The sequence below is a fragment of the Bombus bifarius genome, unplaced genomic scaffold, assembly GCF_011952205.1.
Source record: "Bombus bifarius isolate JDL3187 unplaced genomic scaffold, Bbif_JDL3187 scf7180000007996, whole genome shotgun sequence".
NCBI classification, from domain to species: Eukaryota; Metazoa; Arthropoda; class Insecta; order Hymenoptera; family Apidae; genus Bombus; species Bombus bifarius.
The window spans coordinates 3,428,026-3,455,401 of record NW_022884376.1 but is presented as its reverse complement, the minus strand read 5'-3'; the positions used below and the strand labels follow the sequence as shown (position 1 = coordinate 3,455,401).

General features: G+C 40.6%; 1 protein-coding gene across 1 annotated transcript in view; it reads left to right on the top strand.

Annotated features, from left to right (window-relative positions):
* The window catches only part of LOC117206071, a 115,153-nt gene that overhangs the window by 34,106 nt on the left and 53,671 nt on the right, over positions 1-27,376 (top strand). Inside the window, 41 exon segments of the mRNA XM_033445070.1 lie at positions 15-203; positions 293-674; positions 874-1,289; positions 1,429-1,579; positions 1,663-1,924; positions 2,086-2,350; positions 2,433-2,896; positions 2,983-3,238; positions 3,370-3,564; positions 3,656-3,838; positions 3,937-4,581; positions 4,917-5,118; positions 5,207-5,382; positions 5,465-5,733; positions 6,139-6,541; positions 6,631-6,873; positions 7,173-7,310; positions 8,549-9,334; positions 10,139-14,020; positions 14,856-14,999; positions 15,342-15,422; positions 15,838-16,020; positions 16,296-16,616; positions 16,900-17,280; positions 17,401-17,724; positions 17,934-18,239; positions 18,467-18,778; positions 18,948-19,262; positions 19,514-19,822; positions 20,265-20,597; positions 20,800-21,771; positions 21,889-22,221; positions 22,393-22,692; positions 22,833-23,162; positions 23,245-23,553; positions 23,846-24,157; positions 24,274-24,594; positions 24,885-25,514; positions 25,613-25,930; positions 26,235-26,543; positions 26,655-26,960. Of these exon segments, the coding sequence (XP_033300961.1) occupies positions 15-203; positions 293-674; positions 874-1,289; positions 1,429-1,579; positions 1,663-1,924; positions 2,086-2,350; positions 2,433-2,896; positions 2,983-3,238; positions 3,370-3,564; positions 3,656-3,838; positions 3,937-4,581; positions 4,917-5,118; positions 5,207-5,382; positions 5,465-5,733; positions 6,139-6,541; positions 6,631-6,873; positions 7,173-7,310; positions 8,549-9,334; positions 10,139-14,020; positions 14,856-14,999; positions 15,342-15,422; positions 15,838-16,020; positions 16,296-16,616; positions 16,900-17,280; positions 17,401-17,724; positions 17,934-18,239; positions 18,467-18,778; positions 18,948-19,262; positions 19,514-19,822; positions 20,265-20,597; positions 20,800-21,771; positions 21,889-22,221; positions 22,393-22,692; positions 22,833-23,162; positions 23,245-23,553; positions 23,846-24,157; positions 24,274-24,594; positions 24,885-25,514; positions 25,613-25,930; positions 26,235-26,543; positions 26,655-26,960 (16,956 nt within the window).

Sequence of the window (27,376 nt, the reverse complement as noted above, 5' to 3'; positions counted from 1 at the left end):
GTTGGTTGTTGTAGCTGTTTGTCGAGCCATTACCGACTGCTCTGCTGGTGAAAAGTGCGTGGATAGTAAGTGTATGGTACCTTGTGTTACTCATACACAGTGCCAAACTGATCAGGCTTGCGTTAACGGAATGTGCATTCTGGGATGTCGAAGCAATAAGAACTGTCCTTCGACGGAATCCTGTATCGACAACAAGTGTCAAGGTATCGAGGCGTGAAAAATTAATTTAACCCTTTGATAGATTCCAACCATCCGACGTCAATAACGAACGATTTTCCAATATTTTGATCAGATCCATGCAAGAGGAAAGACGTTTGCGGTCCAAACGCGATCTGTAGCTGCACAAATCACGCTACCACTTGCACCTGTCCCCTTGGATTCCACGGAAATCCCACACCCCAACAAGGTTGCGTCAGAGTGCCGAATATTTGCGAAGGCCCTCAAGATTGCCCCAGTCAGCATCTGTGTGTCTCTGGATTCTGTCAATGTCAATGCAGCGAACAGGACAACTGTGCCGAAGGAGAACGCTGCAAGAACGGAATATGCATGAAAGTGTGCTACGGCGATAGTAATTGTTTGCCAGGTGAATTGTGCATCGATGGAGTTTGCGAAGTAGGTTGCACCTCTGACGTTGGTTGCAACGATAACGAGGTGTGCATCAACAACAAATGCAAGTAAGTATCGAATATAATATGGCTACTTTGGGAAGATAGTGGCAATAGTGCAAAATTGGATCAATTTGTATAATATTTTTATGAACTCAAGTCATAATCGTTTATACTTGTTCTAAAATACTTTCTATCATTCTTATTTATAATTATTCTTAATCATTTCGTAAAATTCCTGTCGACAATTGTAAATTTTTTTCTTTAGATGCAGCCACGGATTCATTGCTGGACCAGAACACTGTCTGGACATCAACGAGTGTGACGATCAACCGTGTCACTCGAGCGCAGAGTGCGTCAATCTTCATGGATCTTATCGCTGCGTCTGCCCACAAGGCACAGCTGGTGATCCTGTGGGAACAGGTTGTGTAATTCCTCACCAGTGCACCATACACGCAGATTGTGCCGATTCACAGGCTTGCGTCCAACATAATTGCACCGATCCTTGCTCTCTGGTTGACTGTGGTCTCAACACTATTTGCTCCGTTTTGGATCACACGGCTGCCTGTCAATGTCAGCCTGGTTACATTGGGGATTCTTCAGGGTGCTTCAAAGTGGAATGTCTTTCTAACAACGATTGCTCTATAGACAAATACTGCAATCAGGATACTAACAAATGCAGCAGTAAGTAGCGACATACGTGTAATTTTACAAATGGAGTATGTTAATTATTGATCTGTTTGGTAATCGGCGTTCTTTTCTCATAGATCAAACATAAAGTGATAGTTTCTCTCTCATACTTATCGACAATTCATTTATTCAGGTCCTTGTAATCAAGTGGACTGTGGATACGGCAACTGCATAGCGTCCGATCATTCTGGAATATGCAAATGTTATCCTGGTTTTGAGCTAGCGGGTGACATTTGCGTAGACATTGACGAATGTTTGAAGAATCCTTGTCACTCCTCCGCGGTGTAGGTTACCTCACTATATTAAATATTCTTTATTTCAGATTTCAATCTAGTTTGCGATAAAAATATTACAATATTTTTCATAGTTGTCAAAATACGGAAGGCTCTTACGCTTGCATCTGTCCTCATGGTTTGGTCGGAGATCCTTTCAAATCTGGTTGCAAACAACCGGGAGACTGTTTCACGGACCTTGATTGCCCAAATACTGCTGCTTGCATTGATAATAGATGCACCAATCCTTGCGACGTATCACCGGATAGTCATTCGTGCGGAAGAAATGCCGAATGTTTCGTTCATGATCACGTTCCACTTTGCAGATGTCCTGATCAGACCACTGGCAATCCGACAGTAAGTATAAGTTACGAATAGAAAGAATGATTTGATTTAGAGTTGACTTTTGTTGGTTCGTTTAAATTACTGGAACACGTAGTTATTCTTTCATTGCTCAATCGTCCGAAGAAAATTTCGTTTGTTAATTGTGCTCGTTTGTTCCTGTTTCTGAATTTTAGACGGAATGTGTTCACTTAGAATGCAACTATCACAGCGACTGCAGTCCTTCCGACGCATGTTACAATCACAAGTGCGTCGATCCTTGTTCTCTTGCAAACGTATGTGGACAAGGAGCAGATTGTTCTTCTTTAAATCACAGTGCAGTGTGCACGTGTCAACCTGGCGGTACTGGCGATCCTAATTTAGGTTGTACACCTGTTCAATATTGTAAATCGGACTCCCAATGTGCTACTGGTTCAGCTTGCAATGGAGGAATATGCACTGGTAAATGAAAGAACATATTCTAAGAAGATTTAATTTAACGTACTGAATTCTTGAAAATTCTCTAAATTTCATATTCTTACAGCCCTTTGTGGAAGCACGAGGGATTGTATCGGCGACCAGCTTTGCATCAATGGTCTCTGTCAGCCCACCTGCAAGAGCAACTCCAGTTGCCCCGAGTACCAATACTGTCACAACAACATCTGCGTGCAAGAATTACGTTGCATATCCGACGATGACTGCTCTTACGACGAAAGATGCATCAAGAACAACATTGGACAAGCAGAATGTCAGAAAGCTTGCGATCTACTCCTCTGTGGACGCAACGCCGAGTGCAAAGCGGACAATCACGTTGGAGTTTGCTCTTGCAAGCCTGGATTCTTCGGAAATTCGAAAGACGACAAGATTGGATGCCAATCTATCGAATGTGAGGTCAACGACGACTGCAGCGGAGAGAAGATTTGTGACACGCACAAGTGCAGGATCGCTTGTTTAGCTCACAATCCTTGCGGCGTCAATGCTATTTGCACAGCAGAGAAACACGTTCAAGTAATTAATTAATCACTCGATCATGCGTCACGTTCGAAATTTTACAAGAGATAATTGTGTTGTACATGTTATTTATCGTTTCTCAGATTTGTACGTGTCAACCGGGTTACACTGGAGAGCCAACTCATGGATGTCAATTGATCGATTATTGTTCGGATCAACCTTGCGCACCTGGCGCTGTGTGTGAAAATTCCAGAGGGTCCTATAGATGTCACTGTCAACAGGGAATGGTTGGAGATCCTTATAATGGCGGTTGTCAGCCACCGGTAGAATGTCTGCAGGACGGAGACTGCCCACTGACTGCAAAATGTATAAACGTCAACAACGTACCTAAATGTTTCGGTAGGTTTATGAATCTTAAACATTGAAAAGGATATTTTTTGATAATTATCTCCTAATATCAAAGACAGAGACTAAAAATCAATTTGCGCAACGATTAGCCGGTAATTCTAACTTTTTGTCCGATGTTGCAGATGTCTGTTCACGTACACAGTGTGGACCAAACGCAGACTGTGTGGCCACTTACCACGCAGGAGCCTGTCAGTGCCGGTCCGATTACGAGGGTGATCCGAACAATCTAAGTATAGGCTGTCGACCTAAACCGGTTGTTTGCACGTCAGCCGTGGACTGTTCGCCCAATACCTACTGTTACGAGGGAATCTGTCGACGTGAGTATCGTCTAACGAGCCAGAGCAGTTCGTTCGCTTCTTTATTTGCTATACGATGGGTTAAGAGCAACGTGATCTGAAATTCTTGTAGCGTCCTGCCAATCGGACGAAGAATGCAACCTGTCAGATGTGTGTCTCAATGGACAGTGCTTGGATCCTTGCAACGTGAAGGCCGCGTGCGGAATAAATGCGGAATGCAACGTGAAGAGTCACATTAAACAATGCAGCTGTCCACCTGGGTTCACCGGTAACTCGGAAGTAGAATGTGTCAGATGTAAGTGAAAAATTTTGTCCTGGAGATACTTTAAAACAAGGATCTTCGAAGGGAAAACGTTGTAAGTGATACGATCTTATAATATTCACCCTTTCCAGTACCCGTGTCCTGCAGAGACACCAACGACTGTAACGATGGGAACACTTGTCGCGACAACGTGTGTCTTCCCATCTGCACTAGCGACAACGAGTGCGCCTTCAACGAAAAATGCGTCCAAGGAAATTGCCTTCTCACTTGCAGGCTCGACAACGACTGTTTCTTGGGTCACATCTGTCTGCACAACATGTGTGCGTTTGGTTGTCGCGCGGACGAGGACTGCAACGCGAACGAAGCTTGCATCACGAACAAATGCATCAATCCTTGCGAAGCCACTCCTTGTGGGCCAAACGCTAAATGCACAGTATTTAATCAACGAGCCACCTGTTCGTGTCCAGCAGGCTTCATGCCGAATCCAACTGCAAAAGTGGCTTGTTTAAGATCGCCTGGACCCGTTTGTCAAGCGAACAGGGACTGTGCGACAGGAACAGCTTGTATTGGAGGACTGTGCACTCCTGTCTGTTCTACAGACTTAAATTGTTTGAGTAACGAACGTTGTGACCCTTCGGGAATCTGTAAATCGTTGTGCAGAAGAGACGAAGATTGCAGAAGCGGAGAGATTTGCGAGGGATTGGTTTGTGTCATTGGATGTCGCGCTGACGTGGAGTGCCAGGAGAATTTCGCTTGTTTGAACAACCAGTGTCAAGGTAAGAAGCTTCGATAGTGGAGTTTATCTTTTTCCATTCGTATCCATACTATGTATATAAATATTAAAATATTGAGGTCGTACGTAAAAGAAAGAGTTTTGAAGTTCACAATATTATATAAAATACTTGCAAAGATAAAGATATTTATAAAAAGGAAGCTTTAGGAAGTATCTGTATTAGATAATAAACCTACGAACATAGCCACAGAACTTACTATAATAATTAATTATTCTAACATGTAATAAATATAGAAAAATTCTACTAACTAAAACCATAGAAACGTCGTTAACACGATTGAATTAGACTGTAGACGTAGTTTCATCTGTATCTCATAGATCCTTGCTCTCTTCCTGATGTTTGCGGAGTGAACGCCAAGTGTGCGGTCGTAAATCATCAGAAACATTGTTCCTGTCCGGCACCATTAGTCGGTGATCCTCTAATTGGTTGTAAACAGGCGTTCCTGCCTTGTAGCAACGAAGAGGAATGCGCTACTGGTCAGACTTGTTACGGAAGATCTTGTTACGCCACATGCAAAAGGTAAGCCGATTAAGCATTTAAGCGACGTGATTGTTTCTTGTCTTTTTTTGCGAGTTGATTTACTATGTTATTTGAAATTATCTTGCAGCGACGCTAATTGTCTAAGCGACGAACGTTGCGACGGAGGAATTTGCAAAGCCATTTGCAACAGTGACGATCATTGCGTGGCTAATCAGATCTGTCAAAATAGGCTGTGTGACATCGGATGTCGCAGCGATAATACTTGTCCCAACGACGAGTCCTGCGTGAACAATAAGTGTAAAAGTAAGTAGAATGCAATTAAAACGTAAAGATACCCATGTAACACGTTTGATTAATCTTGGTTATGTCTTTTATTTTTGTATAGATCCTTGTGAGGGTGGCAAGGCTTGCGGAGAATGTGCCGGTTGTCGCGTTGTAAATCACGTGGCACAATGCAGTTGCCCAGCCAATTATTATGGAAACGCTTTGATCAGTTGCGCGAAATCTATGATTCCCTGCGATGGCACTTGTGAGTGCGATGAAATTGGTTTTTGCACGAAGAGCTGCTATAGTCAGGATCAATGTTCTTGCGGGGAAGTTTGTCACTCTGAAAAGTGTCGCATCAAGTGTGATGTTAACAATTATTGTCCAAAGGTACCGTCTTTAGAAAATTTCAGATCCTCTATTTTTAATTATAATATTCTCTTATTGAATCATTTACGAATTAATTCGATGCTCTTTGCCCATAATTTCATAAAATCTTGAACACGAATATAAATGAATCCCAAAGAAACAGATCACTGGCATTAAAATTCTATTACTAAATCAATTACCAATTAAGTCGACGTTTTTTCTTCACAATCTAGACTGTAAATATTGATTCACGTAAAACTTCAACACAGAAACGAATGAATTTTAAAAAAAAGTATTACTTTAATGGAAATTCTATCATTAAATTACCAATGTAGCTTTCGTAAACCTTAAACACAATTTTAGTAAATTGTGCACAGAAAAATGAATTAATTCTTATTAACTATAAATATATTGTTTGATTTACAGGGATACGTTTGCGACCAAGGACTATGCCTCATTGGTTGCCGCACTTATTCCGACTGTCCTTCCTCCTTATCCTGCGTCAGTGGTCAGTGCGAGGATCCATGCTCAGCTAATGGATCTCCCTGTGGAACCAACGCACTGTGTCGTGTTTCGAATCACAGAGCAGTGTGCTTATGCCCAGAAGGATATCAGGGAGAACCCAGTCAAGAATGTTACCAATTGGAATGTCATCATGACGACGACTGTGAGGCCAACAAACGATGCAGCGAGGATGGCGTTTGCACAAATCCTTGCTTGCAACATGGTGTTTGCGGCTTCAACGCACAGTGCAGAGTAGTTAACAGGAAGGCTCAGTGCTCTTGTCCACCCGGACACTACGGAAATCCTAAGATCAACTGTAAGAAAGGTAATGGAAATTGCTCTTCCACTTTTTTCTTTTTCCTTTTTCGTAGAATTGATTTTTCTAAATATAATATTTTGTACGATGCGTTTTAGGTGGAGACGAGTGCTTAAGAAGACCGTGCGGCGTGAATGCGAAGTGCAGAGAGACTCTGAATGGATTTGAATGTACTTGCGATCCTGGATGCCACGGAGATCCTCATCAAGCTTGCATTTGCGACGGAGGAGAGCTGTGCAAGGATATGCGTTGCGGAGTGAACGCTGCATGCAGGATTTATAAGAATCAACCACAGTGCTACTGTCCATCGAATTATCCCTCCGGAGATCCGACGCAGGCGTGTAAGTATTTGTATAATAGATCGATTGTAACGATTTTTCATTATTAGTTATAAATTGTCATTGTTCGATAGTTATGATTTCTTATTACAACTCAGAGAAGTTAGCGTTTGCAATGATTATGAATGTCACTTATACTAGTCGTCAAGCTTAACTTCTAAAAGAATTCTTTTCTTTTCATTAAAATTGTTTCTAATACAATCTATTGCAATGAAAAACAAAAGAACATTTCATTATCGACCGATCTTTTCTCTTTATTTTCTTAACTTTCACGTGTGCCTAATTTTTTATTACGAGCACAGGTAGCGCAGACAAGAGTTTAGGGGACTGTCGCACGAACGGTTGCGGTAAAGGGGCTGAATGCATACGAGACGGTGCGATATTCGTATGCAGATGTCCACCGGGTACCAGTGGATCGCCGGATATCGAGTGCACCACAGGTAAGAGACGGCCTACTAACTGTTTAACCGGGCAGATCGATTAATTTTCCATGTACAGCATTTTGTGACTAGCGAGCAATACTGACGAAACAGAGGAACATGGTCCGTAGAATAACCATGTATTATCGTCTTTAGTAGGACTTGAAGTAATACCATTAGAATGTATTAATCCAGTGAATCGTTTAACAATCGAGAGACAGATGTGATTGGACCAGTTTTTTAGACGATTCTATTATAACGTACTTATTACTATACATATTGTACAATATACGATACAAAGATGTACGACACTGGATTTTACCCACAAAATGGTCGCGCGAGAAACATACATACCTGTACATATATATCTATACAGTTAGGCAATACTGTACATAATGTGCCGAGGAAAGGAGGAACACGTTTCACACATGTCTCACACATAACTATTCATATGTAGAATGTTTATTTCAGTATCCAATCTGTCTTGTGGAAACCGTGTTATATCCAGGAAAAAAATGCTTTAACGAAAATATGATATAAAAAAGAAACAAAAAAAAAAGATAACGGGATGAAAAAAAAGTAGAGACAGAGAGAGACGGCAAATATCTAAATTGCAACCGACATAGAGAAAAAAAAGGTACACATTTCACAGAGAATGAAACACCAGATGATCCGATTAATTTTTTTAGACCTAGGACTAATGATACAGATTGGGAACTGCGAAAGGGACATTCTCATATACCCATGCTTGTTATTTTTTTGCTGGATTTATCCACTGTTTTACATTATTTTCCCTCTTATTTTCTTTTGAATTCTGTGGGGGCTTGTGTTGTAAATATCGCTGCTTGCCAATTTATACGTATATATATACATATAATCGATTCGTTTCTCTGGACAACGAGAGGTATCCTGTCTCGTATTACGTCCCGGATAAAACAGTGTAAAAGTTCGGTTCTCTATTTTACTTCTTCACAAAAGCTACCCTACTTATTTCCGTATTACGAATACAAAGCATGTGGTTTATGTTATTTGTGAGAAAGTTTCTTTTCACAGTTCTTATAAATGCTTTTTTCTTTTTTTTTCCTGTCCCACCACCACCACCACCATCACCATCACCTACCGATTCTCCACCGTGTGACTCTACACCACGACTACTACACTACGACTCTCTCAAAAAACCAAAAAATCCAAAAAAAAAAATCGAACAACAATAAAAAAATGAACCAATCGTGAAAATCGTGGGTTTGTCGGTGATCTAGAGCGCGAATGCACCAGCGACCTAGAGTGCCCCAATGAAAAAGCCTGCATAAACCTGCAATGCGTGGACCCGTGCGGTCTCCGCGGTGCCTGTGGGATCAACGCCCTGTGTCGTGTGGTTCTGCACAAGCCACGATGTTCCTGCCCTCAGTGTTATATCGGTATGCCTCACACGGCCTGTCATCCAGACCCCAAATGCGAAACGCTGAATCCCAGACCTACGCCGAACATCGGTTGCTCGTCCGATCGCGACTGTCCAGAGAGTCTATCCTGTCATTCTCGTACCGGAGAGTGTCGTGATCCGTGTCTAAGTTCACAATACACCTGCGAAGTAAATAAGAGATGCCAGGTGCGGAACCACAGGCCCATGTGCGTGTGCAAATACGGATTCGTCGTGAACGAGGTCGGGGAGCTGACCTGCGCCCCCGACACGTTGACATGCACGAGGGATTTCGACTGTCCGTCGAACGCCGCGTGCGTTAATGGAAAATGCCAGAATCCGTGTAACGTGAGAAAGAAAAAGCCGTGTCCGGCTGATAAAACCTGCGATGTCCTGGACCACCGTCCCGTCTGCATATGCACACAAAACTGCAATCCCTCCCTCTCCATTTGCCTGCGAGACAGTGGCTGCTCTCCAGACTTGGCGTGCCGCAACTATCGCTGCGTGGACCCATGCAGAAACTCCACCTGTCCGGCTGATGCCCCCTGTTACGTGGAGGAGCACAAGCCTATCTGCAAGTTCTGTCCCCCCGGCTTTGTGCCAGACACTAAATACGGATGCATGAAAGGTAAACACCATTTCTCACCACCTATCTCTCTCTCTACTCTATTTTCTCGCTCTCACGCTCTACAATTCTGTATTCTGTTCCTATATTTATTCTATATCTATAGAGCTCTGTCTTCGTTCCACTTTTTTGGATATATTATATATATATAAATAGCTGACACAAGTTACTATATTCTTTCACCGAATATTATTCACAACGATATATATATATCTGGAATATCTGTCTGACTCTTACTCGCCTATACTACTGTTATACTATACGCCTCACACCGAACATACCAGTTGCTACTTTTCAGGTTTCTTACCGTTCAAACGGTGGAATGACTCGATAACGTGGTTGATTCGAATGTTTCAAAGAATACGGTTTGATCGATTTATATATTTTGTAAAATGAGAGTGTTCCAGCGTCTGAATGGAAAAATCAGATGTTTCAGGTTCCAATGCCACATATACAACTATTCATCCCGATACCTATACTCTCCTCTACTCTGCCGACGTCCTCACTGTTCAACGATTATTATTTTCTCCGTTACATCTGTCTCTGTAAAGACCCTAATCGATTATATACTTCTGACCGATAGCTTGTCTATTTATTACGCGAGCATGCTTATATAACTTAATATTATTAATTCGTAGAGTGTGTTTTTTTTTATATTATTTGGAGTAAGCCAGTAAATCGGACGTGATCGTAGTGATTAGTCTAATCGAGAAAAGAGTGACGCTTGAGACATTTTCAGCTACCTCTTTGAGCTACTTCGACCTATCTTGGCTCGTTCAGCGTGTTTATATTCTATTGTATCCGCAGCAGTACTTCACCACACGCCCGACCGTTTCTGCGAGTCCGATGACGACTGCAGCGACACAGAAGCCTGTGTCGATGGATCCTGCGTTGATCCTTGCGTCGGCCACTGTCGATCGACAGTTCGATGTCGGGTTAAAGCACACAGGCCTGTTTGTGGCTGCGACCAATACGATCACACTTGTACAAACACCACCACAACTATGCAAACTTTCGATTATTCGACACCAGAAATCTACGAGATGACTACACTTTCAACAACTACGCAATCTAATTTTAATATCACAGCATATACTTCTACCGTTACGGAGGAAAGTACGATTCCATATTCGAGTGAAAGTACAGAATCTTCGAGTGAAGTAGCCACTGAAGCTTCTGAGGCCTCTATGACAACTATACAAACTTTTAACTATTCGACACCAGAAACTTACGGGATGACTACATCCTCAACAACTACGCAATCTGATTTTAATACCACAGCATATACTTCTACCGTTACGGAGGAAAGTACGATTCCGTATTCGAGTGAAAGTACAGAATCTTCAAGTGAAGTAGCCACTGAAACTTCTGAGGCCTCTATGACAACTATGCAAGCTTTCGATTATTCGACACCAGAAATCTACGAGATGACTACACTTTCAACAACTACGCAATCTAATTTTAATATCACAGCATATACTTCTACCGTTACGGAGGAAAGTACGATTCCATATTCGAGTGAAAGTACAGAATCTTCGAGTGAAGTAGCCACTGAAGCTTCTGAGGCCTCTATGACAACTATACAAACTTTTAACTATTCGACACCAGAAACTTACGGGATGACTACATCCTCAACAACTACGCAATCTAATTTTAATAACACAGCATATACTTTTTCTACTGTTATGGAGGAAAGTACAACAACCTCGTATTTCAGTGAAAGCACAGAATCTTCGAGCGAAGTAATCACTGGAATTTCTGAGACATCTATTATTCAAGAAAGTACATCCGTCTCCATGGAAAGCAAACCAACTTTAAGTACAACAGTAGCGGATGACGTATTTAAAACTTCCACGACGCTGACAACAGATGTCGAAGGTGTAGAAAGTACTACTGCTTCAGACATCTCAGAAGTGTTTACTGTTAAAGATATTTCCGAAGAAAGTACCGAAATTATTCCAACAGTGAAAGATATTGAATTCAGTAGTGAGAAATTTTCTAAGAGTGAGACAACTACTATGTCTTATGTTACTGAAATGACGTTTACTACGAATTTAATGAAAGAAACGAATGTAAGTACAGAAGTAACTGAACCGACAAAAGTGCAGATAGTCACTCCTGTTACATATGTTTATCCTCCAGATGAGACGTTGCCATTGGGTCATGTTGTTACTGTTACTCCGATATGTGTAGGTGAGTATACTACAGAAGTGCCAGAGATTACTGAATCGACAAGTATGTCTAGCAGTTTTATTGAGAATGTTACAATGGGTGAAAGTTCCAGTACAATGGAATTGATTACTGAGAATTTAAATATAGCAACGACAGAAAATGTAACATTGATAACTGTGACAGCAGAATATCCTCTGAAAGATGAAACAACAATTGAGTCAACGACAGAGACGTCGCAAATAACAGGGGAATATTCGACAGAGCCATTTTACCATTACACAACTTTAGAATCTCCTACGAGTAAATTGGAAACAACTACTGAAAGATCAACCGAACGATCTTTTGTAACAGATTTTTTCACGAAAGAACCTTCAGTAACAATGTATTCTACGGAAGAATCTTTGGAAACCTCAACGATTGAACAGCCACGAACAATAATGCAATATATTACGGATCAACCTTCTACAACTAGTCAGTTTTCTATCGAACAACAATCAACGACAACACAGTATTCAACAGAACAATCTTTTACAACTCTAAAGTATTCAACAGAATCACCATTGACAACTGATCAATATACCATTAAACAAGAATTAACAACAACGCAATATCCTGAAAAATCTTCTACAACTTCACAATATTCAACAGAACATCTTTCAACGACTGAACAATACACCACGGAACAATCTACAACTAATGAATATGTCATCGAACAACAACCATCGACAATACAGTATTCAACAGAACTCTCAACTGAACATACCACGGAACAGCATTCAACAGTTCAACAATATTCTACGGAACAGCCACAAACAACTATACAATATTCCACGGAACACTTACGAACAACAACACAATACTCAACGGAACAACCCCCAACAACTATTGAATATTCCATCGAACAACAACCAACAACTATACAGTATTCAACAGAGCTTTCAACCACTGAACATATTACGGAACAATTTTCAACAGTTCAACAATATTCTACGGAGCAGCCACAAACAACTATGCAATATTCCACGGAACACTTACAAACAACAACGCAATATTCTACGGAACAACCTTCAACAACTAATCCATATTTCACCGAACAACAACCAGCAACAACACGGTATCCAACAGAACTCTCAACTACTGATCATATCACGGAACAACCTTCAACAGTTCAACAATATTCTACGGAACAGCCACAAACAACTATACAATATTCCACGGAACACTTACGAACAACAACACAATACTCAACGGAACACCCCCCAACAACTATTGAATATTCCATCGAACAACAACCAACAACTATACAATATTCAACAGAGCTTTCAACCACTGAACATATCACGGAACAACCTTCAACAGTTCAACAATATTCTACGGAACAGCCACAAACAACTATACAATATTCCACGGAACACTTACGAACAACAACGCAATACTCAACGGAACAACCTCCAACAACTATTGAATATTCCATCGAACAACAACCAACAACTATACAGTATTCAACAGAGCTTTCAACCACTGAACATATCACGGAACAACCTTCAACAGTTCAACAATATTCTACGGAACAGCCACAAACAACTATACAATATTCCACGGAACACTTACGAACAACAACACAATACTCAACGGAACAACCCCCAACAACTATTGAATATTCCATCGAACAACAACCAACAACTATACAGTATTCAACAGAGCTTTCAACCACTGAACATATCACGGAACAACCTTCAACAGTTCAACAATATTCTACGGAACAGTCACAAACAACTATACAATATTCCACGGAACACTTACGAACAACAACGCAATATTCAACGGAACAACCTTCAACAACTAATCGATATTCCACCGAACAACAACAAACAACTATACAGTATTCAACAGAGCTCTCAACCACTGAACATATCACGCAACAACCTTCAACAGTTCAACAATATTCTACGAAACAACCTACAACAACTAATCGATATTTCACCGAACAACAACCAACAACTATACAGTATTCAACAGAGCTCTCAACCATTGAACATACTACGGAACAGCCTTCAATAATTCAACAATATTCCACGGAGCAGCCACAAACAACGATGCAATATTCCACAGAATACTTACGAACAACAACGCAATATTCAACGGAACAACCTTCAACAACTAATCCATATTTCACCGAACAACAACCAGCAACAACACGGTATTCAACAGAACTCTCAACTACTGAGGAACAACGTCCAACAATCCAACAGTATTCCACGGAACAGACACACACAACAATACAATATTCCACGGAACAACCTATAATAACTGTACCATACTCCACAGAGCTAGAACAATATTTCACAGAGTCATATCCCACATTAACAACTCCTATAAATACTCCAGGGCAGATACCTTGTGACCAAACCACCATCAATGATTCCGAATGTAATATCTGTTTGAACGATACGTGTCGGCCCGTGTGCTTCAACCTAACAGTGAACCAGAGTACATCTAATTGTAGCATACTCCCAGGTAAAAGATCTTTCTCGTCGGGAGTTATTATAAATGTGCTGTCCTCGTGTTCACCAATATATGTCAAACTATTCTCCAGTGTGACATCATCCGGTATCCAGATAAAAATTGGAGGCAACCAATTCTGGAGAGTTTTATTTCTTTTTTTAATTTTCTTGATCGACAGATCGTGCACGAATTGACGATCGTGATACATCCTGATCGATCAATTGTCCGTGGGAACAATGGAAAAATGGCATATTTGATAAATATTATATGTATAAATATAAGCGTAGTTGCAGTTTACCTCTGTAATTCAGTGCAGACAAGGACCTGCTGCATTAGCACTCTTTTGCATGTTGTATATTATTTTTGCGCCTGTGCACGTTTTCTTCTTGCTTATCTATATGTAGTGATTAATTGTACTTTTTTGTGAAGTTGCAAGAAAGTTTAAAGGAAACTTTTAAAAACGTTTTCTATTCGAAATAGTTTTTAGATAATTCCCTTTATGTGATGTGGAAATGTGAAATGGAATGTTTCCTTTAAATGTAGCAAAACTAACGATTGTTTCTGGGCTTTACACATATAACACGAAAACCACTATATGTTTTAGAAATTAGGGGATTGTGTATACTATTTTCTGTGTTTATTGTTTTATTAGTTTTTTGTTTAGATATACGTGTATATTTTTTTTACATATATATTTTGAGAAATTTTTATTTAGAGAAGTCATTAAATAAGTTATGAAGAACAAATAGATTCTGATAATTCTTTTATATGGAAAGTTTAGTTTGAAATAGTATGAACTATCGTGGTCGAGTTATTTTGAGCTTCTAACGTACGTTCATTTTGTTAGATACCAAATGCAAAACGCACGACGACTGTCTCTCTCAATTGGCCTGCATAAACGATCAGTGTCTGAACCCGTGCACTCTTCATAATCCTTGCGACTTCGTGGAAGTCTGCCATGTTCAAGACCACAGACCCGTTTGCGTGAAAGGTAGAATATTAGAAAGAAAAATTAATTTGAGATAAAATTGGATGCAAAATTTGGTTGGAAGAAGATAAAGATCAATTGATACGACTTCGAAACTTACAACCAGGACATTTGATACTTAATACTTATTCTCAAAGTTTACAAATTAATTGTCTAAAAGATTTTGAAGCTTAATTTCAAAGAATTTGAAAATCGGTAACCGAATAATAACTGAATTTGTATCATTTGACGTTCAAAAATCTCTACTAGTTATAAAATGTTATGGTCCGCCATTTGCATCCCATTTTTACCAGAAGAAACAGAAATTGATTCCACGAAATTGATCTTTTTTTCCAATTTTCTCAGATGTAATAAACGATAAGACAGACTGTCCCTACTGTCCAGCGGGTATGGAGTGCGATCCAGCGACGTATACTTGCGTGAAAGGTTTGTACAAAAACATCATGATCCATCATTTCGTTTCTTTTTACAGCGCTCATTCAACTTGTTCTGTAAATATGTACATATGTATTGTACATGTATATTTTGTACGTATCACGTGCAATTTTAATTATTCAACATTCGATTTTCACACTATATTTCCACGACTCTCAAGTCATTCACAAGTCTTAAATTAGATCTGTTAGCATTTTCCCTTCGATACTCATCCTTTAACTTTCAAATCTTGAAAACGATACGATTGTTTTATATCAATCACGATCTTCGTGCATTCACATATACACACAGAGTATACTGTATTTTATACAAGCTGATTTACTCAATACGAGCCTACCACCCTTATTTTTATACTCGTGCACTCTTTCTCTGGGCTATACGGGCTTTTTTCTCAATCTTTCCTTAGCGGGTTGCACTAGCAACAAAGATTGCCCGCTGACAGAGGCGTGCATTGAGGGCACTTGTCAGGAACCTTGCCTCGTTTGGAATCCTTGCACCAAAAACGCGATCTGCGTTAACACCAATCACCAAGCGGATTGCAGCTGCGAGGACGGTTATCATGGAAATGGATTCTCCTACTGTGAACCAGGTAATTTCTTCGTTATTTAAATATAACAAATTTTTTCAATATTTAAATACAATTATCAAATTTTAAAAAGATTAATGTAATCTTCATATTTTAATTTCTATTACAATTTATTTTACGTTAAAATACGTTGTTTGCGAAAGACTGATGCATGTAGCATTCTACATATATATACTTTGCTTCATAAATATAAGATCTAGATATACCTAGATATAAGCAGAAAACAGATATTATATGATATAAATGTTATAAATATTTGTGAATTCACAACGTTTCAGAAGAAGAAAGCAGAAACGTATGCCAATACAACGAAGATTGTCCATCGAGCAAATATTGTGATCGCCTTAACCGGAAGTGCATCGACCCATGCTTGGAGAACGATTGTGGTGTGAACGCGAATTGTTATCCAGAGAATCATCAAGCTCAATGCAAGTGTTTGCCTGGATTCCAAGGAAATCCTGAAATTGGATGCACACTAACGACCACCAATCCGTGTGTTCCAAACCCTTGTGGTTTAGACGCCATGTGCGAGAACGATAATGGCAATCCTATATGCTTCTGTCCGAAAGGATTGACTGGAAATCCGTTTGAACAGTGTAGTAAGTTTCTCAAATATATTTTCTTTAGTAAGTTTGAAGTATAGAATAGTTCTTGCACCGATTGAAATTTTTCATGAAACTTCAATTATGAAGAAAGTTAGTAAAAAAATATGTAATGGAAATTAATTAAATCTTTTGTGCTCAACCATCTTTATACCTAAATTATTGTAAATTAAAATTTCTGATGAAATTCCAAGAATTTCAAAATTAGAGCGTATATGAAGATAAAGAATATTTAACGGAAATTCGATTTTCTAACGAGCCTAAAAATATTTCTTCTCAGTACCAGAAGGTGACCAGTGCCAAGAAAATCCATGTGGCGTTAATTCTGGGTGTCGCGTGGTATCAGGACAAGTGAGATGCTTCTGTTTGCCAGGATACGAGGGGAAACCACCTGCTTCTCCTTGCACGCTTCCTAGCAACCCTTGCGAACCATCTCCTTGTGGACCTAACACTCAATGTACCGTATTGAACAACGGCCTTTCGAAATGTACTTGCCTACCAGGATACATCGAAAGTCCAAATACGATCAGGGGATGCGTGCCTAAGTCTGATCAGTGTAGTCCTAATCCTTGTGGACTTGGCGCTAAATGTGACTCGGATAGAGTACCTCCTTGTTATTGTCCGGAGCATACCGTTGGAAATCCTTATCAGAGTTGCGCAGGTAAGTGTTTGTCAAATTTTTAACAATCTGTACAGTTCGTAAAATTTTTAACAGAGCGCGTTATGTACACGTAAAAAATAAAAAATTAACTCAAACGTGGCTTTTGGTTTTTGTTTTCAGTAACTCCAGCAGATACATACTCGCCTTGCCTGCTAGTTCCTTGCGGAAAGAACGCGGTCTGTGTCGAGGAGGACGGCATTGGAAAATGCAAGTGTATTCCACCATTTATCGGGAACCCATACATGGACGGTTGCGAAGCGGAATGTATCGTGAACCAAGACTGCGACAATCATCTTGCGTGTTTCAATCAGCATTGTAGAGATCCTTGTCCAGGTGTTTGCGGTTCCAATGCAAAATGCGAAGTGGTTGATCATGTTCCAGTTTGTTCTTGCTTACCTGGCTACACCGGCGATCCGTTTGGCTCTTGCAAACTCGAGACGTCTCGTAAGTCTTTATAATTATTGGGTCCGGACCATTGTAATTGTATTATGAAACGTTTTATCTGCAATGTAGGATTCCAAAATGCATTTCTTGTATTAGTACTTTGAGGTACTATAAATACAAAACAGTTTGAAAAGGCATTCTCTACTTGTTTAGTTGTCATTACAGAATCTATTTAGAGAGTAAAATTGAATTTCAATCGGTTCTTCCAGCTCTTCCATCTCAGAATCCTTGCATGCCATCACCTTGCGGACCGCACAGTATCTGTCGCGTGATGAACGATCGTGCCGTTTGTTCGTGCAGTCCAGGATATCATGGAACGTCGCCTAATTGTCGTCCAGAATGTCTAGTTAGCTCAGAGTGTCCTGCACACTTGGCTTGCATCGGTCAAAAATGTGGTGATCCTTGCCCTGGTCTCTGTGGACAGAATGCTTTATGCCAGGTCGTCAATCACAACCCCATTTGCAGTTGTCCTTCGGATTATCTCGGTGATCCTTTCACTCAATGCGTCAAAGAAGGTAATTTAATCGAATTTTTCAATTCCTTAAAAATATTTATAAACGATTCAAAGACAAAGAAGTTTATGGAATATCTACCGAATGAAATATTTAAGTCTCTGTCTCTAGGTTCTACTTCTTTAGTTGTGTTCATAAAAATATGAACTGGCGTAATGTGTTAGAGGGCATTACAAATAATTAACAGACAATAACGATTTCAATAAAACTATTTACCTTTTCTTTGTCAGATATACCACTGCCAAGACCAAAGAATCCTTGTTTACCATCGCCCTGTGGCCCGAACGCCGAGTGTCGTGTGCAAGAGGATCATCCAGTTTGCACGTGTATCAGTGGAATGTTCGGAGCACCGCCACTTTGCAGACCAGAATGTTCGATTCATCAAGACTGTCCACATTATCTCGCCTGTGTTCAAAAGAAATGCGTGGATCCTTGTGCTGGTTCTTGCGGATTTAATACCAACTGCACCGTGCAGAACCATCGGCCGATGTGTCAATGTAACGAGGGTTACGAAGGGGATCCATTCTCTGGATGTAGCAAAGGTAGAAATTCTTGAATTCTATAAAGAATATCGCAATGTTTCATTTCAACGATATAACTTGACTTTGGATTGGACACGTAGTAGCAATACTTCCCCATTTTTTATTCGATCAAATTGAAGTTGACGAAGACACATATTATGAAGTAAACGATTATTTGTTTTTTCTACAGTTACTTTCCCAGTGCCACTGCCATGCGACCCATCGCCGTGTGGCGCGAATGCAATTTGCAAAGAACGAAACGGAGCTGGTTCGTGTAGCTGTTTACCCGACTACACCGGAGACCCATATCAAGGATGTAGACCAGAATGTGTTCAAAATTCAGACTGTGTTCATACGAAGGCTTGTATAAACAATAAATGCAAGGATCCATGCGTGGGTGCGTGTGGTATAAATGCTCAATGTCAAGTGATCAATCATCAACCCTCGTGCAGCTGTCTCTCTGGCTACACGGGAGATCCATTAAAATCCTGCCATATATCGCCTGGTAAATTTACGAAATAACACGAATTAATACTTTGACAATGTCGTACGAAAAAATTTCAGGCAAATAATGGACGAATATTTGAAAATTCAAAGATTTTGAGAAATCTAGAAATGCACGAAGTTTCAAGATTTGAATATGCTGATAAAGAAATAATCGTTATTTACGACATCTTATTACACTGTCAAAGGATTAAAAGATCAAATCATAATTCTTGCCATTTCATTATAAAACGTCATTTTATCTTTTTCTAGTAACACCACTGCCACGTGATCCATGCCAACCATCACCGTGTGGATCATATAGTAATTGTCGCGTGATCGACAATCATGCGGTTTGTTCCTGCCAACCAAATTATGTCGGTAGTCCTCCACAATGTAGACCAGAGTGTGTGGTTAGCACAGATTGCGCTCAGAACATGGCTTGTATCGATCAGAAGTGCAGAGATCCTTGTCCAGGCACTTGTGGTCAGAATGCTGATTGTCAAGTTATCAACCATAATCCCGTATGCAGTTGCACGTCTGGATACACCGGAGATCCGTTCTTTGGTTGTGTCAAAGAAGGTAAGATCTTTATTTGCTTACGTCCCGTGACTCTCTACATAAGCCAGACTTTATCCTTCGGGCAGGATGGCCACGAAATGTCCTAAATACCTTTATTTTGGGCCCTCAATAATCTTAAGAATCCATCATAAATTTTAGCATTTTTTATAGTTATGGTCCTTAAGACCAGACAAGTATCTTTTAAGTTGAAGTATTCCTTAGATTTATTGTCCATACTGTCGATTATCGTATCGTAACGAGAATTTACGATTCTTGTTGGCGCCTCTACCGCGACCGCGTCTCTTCGCGAGCAGTTGAACAATTTTAATCGTTCATTTTACGTCAGAGTTGTATTTTTATTGAAACGCTTCAATTATTCGTTTTATGTTACACATATATTTTTCTATGGTCGTATTCTCAGTAATTGTGATTTTGCAAAGTTATTTTTAAATATTTTTTAAAGTGGAACCGAAACAACCTGGACCAAAACCAAGTGGAAATCCATGCATTCCATCGCCTTGCGGTCCGAATTCTCAGTGTCGCGTGATTGATGGATTCCCAGCATGTTCCTGTCTACCGAATTACGTAGGCAGAGCACCGAATTGTCGACCGGAGTGTGTTATTAACGAAGGATGTCCTGGAAATCTTGCATGTCAGAACGAACAGTGTGTAGATCCTTGCCCGGGATCCTGTGGCGTGAATACTTACTGCAATGTCGTGAAACACAATCCAGTTTGTATTTGCAATACCGGGTACACTGGAAATCCATTCACCGAATGCGTACCTATCATGAAAGGTAAAGTACCGATAGTTTAAGAATTGTTTTGCTGAACGATTTTAATCTTTGAATTTTCAGATATTTAAATTTGTAAACCTTCGATTCTCAAGTTTCAAACTTTACAAATTTCCGAATTTTCAAACTTTGAAATATTTACATTCCTCGGTTCACCAGTTTCTAAATTTCCACATTTTCATCTTAAAACCTTTCAAATTCTCAGTACCCACAACCACGGAACAACCGCGCACGCCATGCAATCCATCTCCGTGCGGAGCGAACGCGATCTGCAATGAACGTAACGGCGTAGGATCTTGCACTTGTCGTCCAGAATACATTGGCGATCCCTATACAGGATGTCGACCAGAATGTGTGACAAACACCGATTGCGATCGTAGCAAGGCTTGCCTGAACAATAAATGCGTGAATCCATGCCCTGGCACATGCGGCCAGGGAGCAACTTGTCGCGTGATCAATCACGCTCCATCGTGTTCCTGTCTTCCTGGTTTCACCGGGGATCCTTTCAGCGCCTGCGTAGTGCTCGAAGTGACGCCAACTTCACCGCCACTAAATCCCTGCGAACCATCGCCATGTGGACCCAACAGCAACTGTCGTGTTCACAATGGACACGCTGTGTGTCTTTGTCAACTAGGATTCGTCGGTGTTCCTCCAACCTGTCGTCCAGAATGCACAGTGAGCTCGGAATGTTCTCAAAACAAAGCGTGTATCGATAACAAATGCGCAGATCCTTGTCCAGGTTCCTGTGGGTTGAACACTAAATGTCTGACAGTGAATCACAATCCGATTTGTACTTGCACTAATGGATACACTGGCAATCCACTGGTTCAGTGTACCAAATTTAACGTATCACAACCACCGTTTAAGGATCTTGGAAGTCCGTGCACTCCTAATCCTTGCGGACCTAATTCTCAATGCAGAGTTATTGGCTCTCAACCAGCTTGTTCTTGTTTGTCGAACTTCATCGGTCGTCCACCGAATTGTAGACCGGAGTGCACTGATAACTCGGATTGCTTCCATTCGGCCGCGTGTATTAACCAGAGATGCAAGAGTCCTTGTCCCGGAGCCTGTGGAGAGCTGGCTAGGTGCTCCGTTCAGAATCACGTTCCGATTTGTACGTGTCCCGAGGGTTATGAGGGCGATGCCACTGTTCGGTGTACTTTGGCACCTCCTCCAGGTATGACCTCCTATTTCTAATACTTCGATTATGCTTCAAATTTTCAAGCTTCCAAATTCTCAAACTGTTCAATTTTCAAATCTTTATTCCATTATAACTAAACTTTATTTTATTTAGCAACGGACATAAGCGTAACAAACCCATGTTCTCCGAACCCATGCGGTCCAAACGCTCAATGTCGCGAAAGAAACGGTGCAGGAGCCTGTGCATGTCCACCAGATCTTATCGGAGATCCGTACGATAACGCGAAAGGATGTCACAGAGAGTGTGAATCGAACAACGATTGTGCTCCACAATTAACCTGCGTTGGTTTCAAGTGTTCTGATCCGTGCCCAAGCACTTGCGGTACATTATCCATCTGTAATGTTCAGGAACATGTTCCGGTGTGTACTTGCCCTCCAGAATACACGGGAGACCCGTACTTCGCTTGCGAAGTTAAGGAAATATCGAGTGAGTCTGTCATCTATTAAATTTCATACATTTCATATTCATTTCACATTTATGTTTGATTTCTATTGCACTTGGTTATAATTAGATCGAATAATGATTTTTATTGATTAATTGTTACTACATGTATAAAGTATCGGATAAATATTTTATTATTGTGAATTCATTTTTCAGGAGAACCATTGGATCCATGTTCACCATCACCGTGTGGACCCAATAGTAAGTGTCGCGAAGTGAATGGTCAAGCAGTCTGCACGTGTCTTCCGGAATACAGAGGAATCCCACCGAACTGTAGACCTCACTGCGTGGTCAATGCCGAATGTCCAGCTCATTTGGCTTGTTTGAATAAGAAATGCACGGATCCATGTCCAAACACCTGTGGATTAAGAGCATTGTGTACTACTAAGAATCATAATCCTATTTGTACTTGTCCTGTTGGATTTACAGGAGATCCTTTCTCACTATGCTCGCCTGGTAAGAATTTCATCAATTTTTATATGGATACAATTTTAATACTGATACTTTATAAAGATAGAATTCATTAAATTATACTAATTATACTTAAATTTTCGAACTTCTAAGTCTTCAAATTTTTTATCTTATTTATCTATTAGCGCAAGAAGTTCAACCGTCCACGGAACGACCGCCGTCCTGCACTCCATCACCCTGCGGTCCAAATTCCCTGTGCCAGATCATATCCGGAAACCCAGCCTGCTCCTGTTTGCCAAATTACATCGGTGTTCCTCCAGAGTGCAGACCAGAGTGCATTCTAAGCTCCGAATGCAAGAGTCACCTTGCTTGTGTGAACCAGAAATGTCAGGATCCTTGTCCAGGATCTTGTGGCGTTAATGCTCAGTGTCACGTACTGAATCACATTCCTGTTTGCACCTGTATGAATGGTTTCACCGGTGATCCGTTTACACAGTGCACAGTGATTCCACCAAGTAAGAAGATATATTTCATTTTTATACTAATTAAATGATTGTTCAGTTTCTTACGAGATGCAAAAACGCATTTTATCCTTAGCAACTGTACCATCTGTGAGCGATCCATGCAGCCCATCGCCTTGTGGACCTAACGCCCTATGCAAAAATGGAGATTGCGAGTGTTTACCTGAATATATCGGCAATCCGTACGAAGCTTGTCGACCAGAATGTATTCTCAATTCGGAATGTGCACGCGATAAGACTTGTCTGAAGAATAAGTGCAGAGATCCTTGCCCTGGTACATGCGGACAGAATGCGGTGTGTGATGTTGTGAATCATATTCCTGTGTGTTCCTGTATACCTGGATACATTGGAGATCCGTTCGTCAGCTGTCGTGTCCAACCACAAGGTGAGTAGAATAAAAACTCTATTTATTTCGATTTATCGAGAAACAAACAGTTCGTACATCAGTAGTTATTTGATATTTTTAACTCTCTGTGACTTCTCAATCGCTTGAAACGACAAAACTCGAATAAAATTTTTAAATCTGACCTCCCGGACTTACGAATTTTGTAATTTTCAAATTACTAGATATTTCGATTTTCAAATTTTTCAAATTTCTAATCTCTGATAAATTTTTCGGAACTTAACCAAGATATGATATGTAACGATATCCAGTAAATCATAAAATGCATTTTTAGTTCCAGAAGCAATGAGAGATCCATGCTCGCCCTCACCATGTGGACCAAACAGCCAATGTCGTAACATCGAGGACCACGCAGTGTGTTCTTGTCTTCAGGGATATCTTGGATCACCACCTTCGTGCAGACCAGAATGCGTGGTCAGTACGGAATGTCCTCCGACTCGTGCTTGCGTGAACAAAAAATGCACGGATCCCTGTTTGGGTTCTTGCGGCTTGAACGCCAGATGCGAAGTGATCAATCATTCGCCGATCTGCAGTTGTCTTTCTGGACAGACTGGAGATCCTTTCAAGAGCTGCTACGATACTCCGAGTAAGGCATTTTCAGTCAACTATTAGGTTGCATAATAAATTCGTTCGCCTCTCGCAATGTCGAAGTCACAGTCCCAAATTCTACATTAATTACGTTCATATAATTTATCTTTGCAGTCTTACCAGATGTCAAAGATACGGGAGATCCGTGCAATCCATCGCCATGCGGTCCAAATGCTCAATGCCACAACGTGAATGGCTATCCATCCTGTTCTTGTCTTCCAACCTATATCGGAACCCCGCCGTCTTGTCGTCCGGAATGTCTCATAAATCCCGACTGCCCATCGGACAAAGCTTGCGTAAATTCCAAATGCACGGATCCTTGTGCAGGGTCCTGTGCCGAAAATGCCAGGTGTTTGGTAGTCAATCATGCTGTTACCTGCTCATGTCCAGCCGACTACACAGGAAATCCTTTCGTCCAATGTGTCGAACTGGATCGTAAGTTCATTTAATTTGCTTATTACATCGTTCGGAAAGTTCATCATTTTCTTAAATAATCTAATCTCTTCCCAAGCAAACAAATTGTTCTCTACGTCTCTAACTTATCGTTAGTTTTATACGAGGAATTATCTCCTTTCCGGTTGTACCACGATTTCGCAAACCCCTTGTATTTCTCACGTCCATCGCAATCGTTAATTCGTTATTTTATTGGGTATTTTAAATTTCTTCCATTTAATCATTTTCATACGAATACTCTTAATCGGTATATTTCGTATCTCAAATTGCAGAAGAACCAATCAATCCATGCGAGCCTTCGCCTTGTGGTCCAAACGCGATCTGCCAACAGCGTGACAACGTCGGTGCTTGTATTTGCATCGACGATTACCACGGAAATCCCTATGAAGGCTGTCAGCCAGAATGCATCCTCAGTTCAGACTGTCCAACGAACAAAGCCTGCGTTCGCAACAAATGTGAAGATCCGTGTCCAGGAATATGCGGCATCCAGGCTCAATGCTCCGTCATCAACCACATCCCTACTTGCACATGTCAGCCTGGCTACGTAGGAGATCCCTTCAGCATCTGTAATTTACCAATCAATGCAGACACTGAGCCTACTGTCATTGATCCATGTAGTCCTACGCCTTGTGGACCCAATAGCTTGTGCAGAGCCGTGAAATATCAAGCTGTGTGTACTTGCCAGGAATCATTCGTTGGTTCTCCGCCTAACTGCAAGCCCGAGTGTGTCGTAAATTCTGAATGTCCTCAAAATAGGGCTTGTTACAAATACAAGTGTAATGATCCTTGTCCTGGAACGTGTGGAGTGGGAGCTAATTGTCGTGTAATTAATCATAATCCGCTGTGCAGCTGCCCTCAGGGTACTACGGGAGATCCTTTCTCTAGATGCTATCCTCAGACGAGTGAGTATTTAAAATAATAATTATATGACCGATTTTTAAAAACCTTGTTTGAATTAAATTAATAAATTGACATTATTTTAAAATTATATTTTTTCCAGTCACACCAACGCCACCAGTGGGTGATCCTTGCAGCCCAAGTCCGTGCGGCCTCTACGCAGAATGTAGAGCAATTGGCGATCAAGCTGCTTGTTCATGTCTCAAGAACTACATAGGACTGCCACCAAATTGTCGACCAGAGTGCGTCGTTAACACAGATTGTCCTTCTAATCAAGCCTGCATCTCGGAAAAATGCAGAGATCCTTGCATTGGATCGTGTGGACAAAATGCAGATTGTAGGGTGCAGAATCACATTCCTGTCTGCTTGTGCCAACCAGGATATACCGGCGATCCTTTCACGCTATGCTCGCAGATAATAGGTATTTATTAAATTCGAAGGGAAAACACAAGTCTATTTTTGCTTATTCTTTTATTTCAAACAGCTCGTTAGATCGACGAATGTGAATTTTCTAAAAATAGATCGTACGTTTATAAAACTTTGTAACAATCGTACATGCGTGATCCGACAAATTAAACGGGCAGTAATTTTATGATACTGAATCGATTATTGAATTTTAAAATTGCTTATTATGATTTTCGTCTGTGATCTTTATTGCCCATGTTTTGTCTTTATCTATTCATTAGACAGTTGAATTCACGTTTGTATTATTATTTATTTTATAGAACAACCGAAGCCAGAAGATCTGTGCAATCCATCCCCCTGTGGACCAAACGCAGATTGCAGAGAGGGAATCTGCACGTGCCTTCCAAACTATTTCGGTGATCCATACTCGTACTGTCGTCCAGAATGCACTATGAATTCGGACTGCTCTCGAGTAAAGGCGTGTGTCAATCAATTTTGCGTGGATCCTTGTATTGGCACGTGTGGAACCAATGCGAAATGCGACGTGGTCAATCACATTCCTATGTGCAGCTGTTTCCCTGGTACCACTGGAGATCCGTTCACACTGTGTCGACCACAGATATCTGAAGGTGTGTATAATATACATATGAGTTTTAGCTTTAGTATACATACGAATTTGTATAAGCAATCCGCAGAAGTACACGAGGACTATATTAAAGAAATTTTGATCGATTTCTCAGAACCAAGAAAACAACCATGCACACCGTCTCCCTGTGGGCCGAACAGCATTTGCAAGGTGGTGAACGATCATGCAGTCTGCTCTTGTCAGACTGACTTTATCGGTAGTCCTCCTGCGTGCAGACCAGAGTGTGTAGTGAGTGCCGAGTGTCCGTTAACTCAGGCGTGTCTCGCTAACAAATGTCAAGATCCCTGTCCAGGAACTTGCGGACAGAATACCAAGTGTCAAGTAGTCAATCACAATCCAATATGCAGCTGCTCCGAGGGACACACTGGCGATCCTTTCACTAGATGTTACATCATGCCCAGTAAGCTTTCTTGTTTCTATATTTAGACATTTATCCATCTACATAGTCTGGTTTAAAAAGCAATGGAATTGCTGATGTATTGAATCATACACCGAACGTTCTTCTAAAAATCGTTCATTCTATCGAATGTATGTTCCTTCGATATAAAGAAAAAAATGATAAATCAGTTAGTAAATAGATTTTTCGAGACACAATTGCATTATGTCAAAGATATTGACTTCAAATCTCTTGAAAAATATTGATTTCTAAAATATTAATTGTCGTATTTTAGATACTAAACTTATATATTTGCATCGAATACATTGTCCCTCTTTTTACGCCTGTTATATCGAATACAGCCTTTTAATAGCTAAGTAACATCGAAATCAGATAATCGACAGAATTATATTTACATCTATTTCTTCCGTAATCTTCAA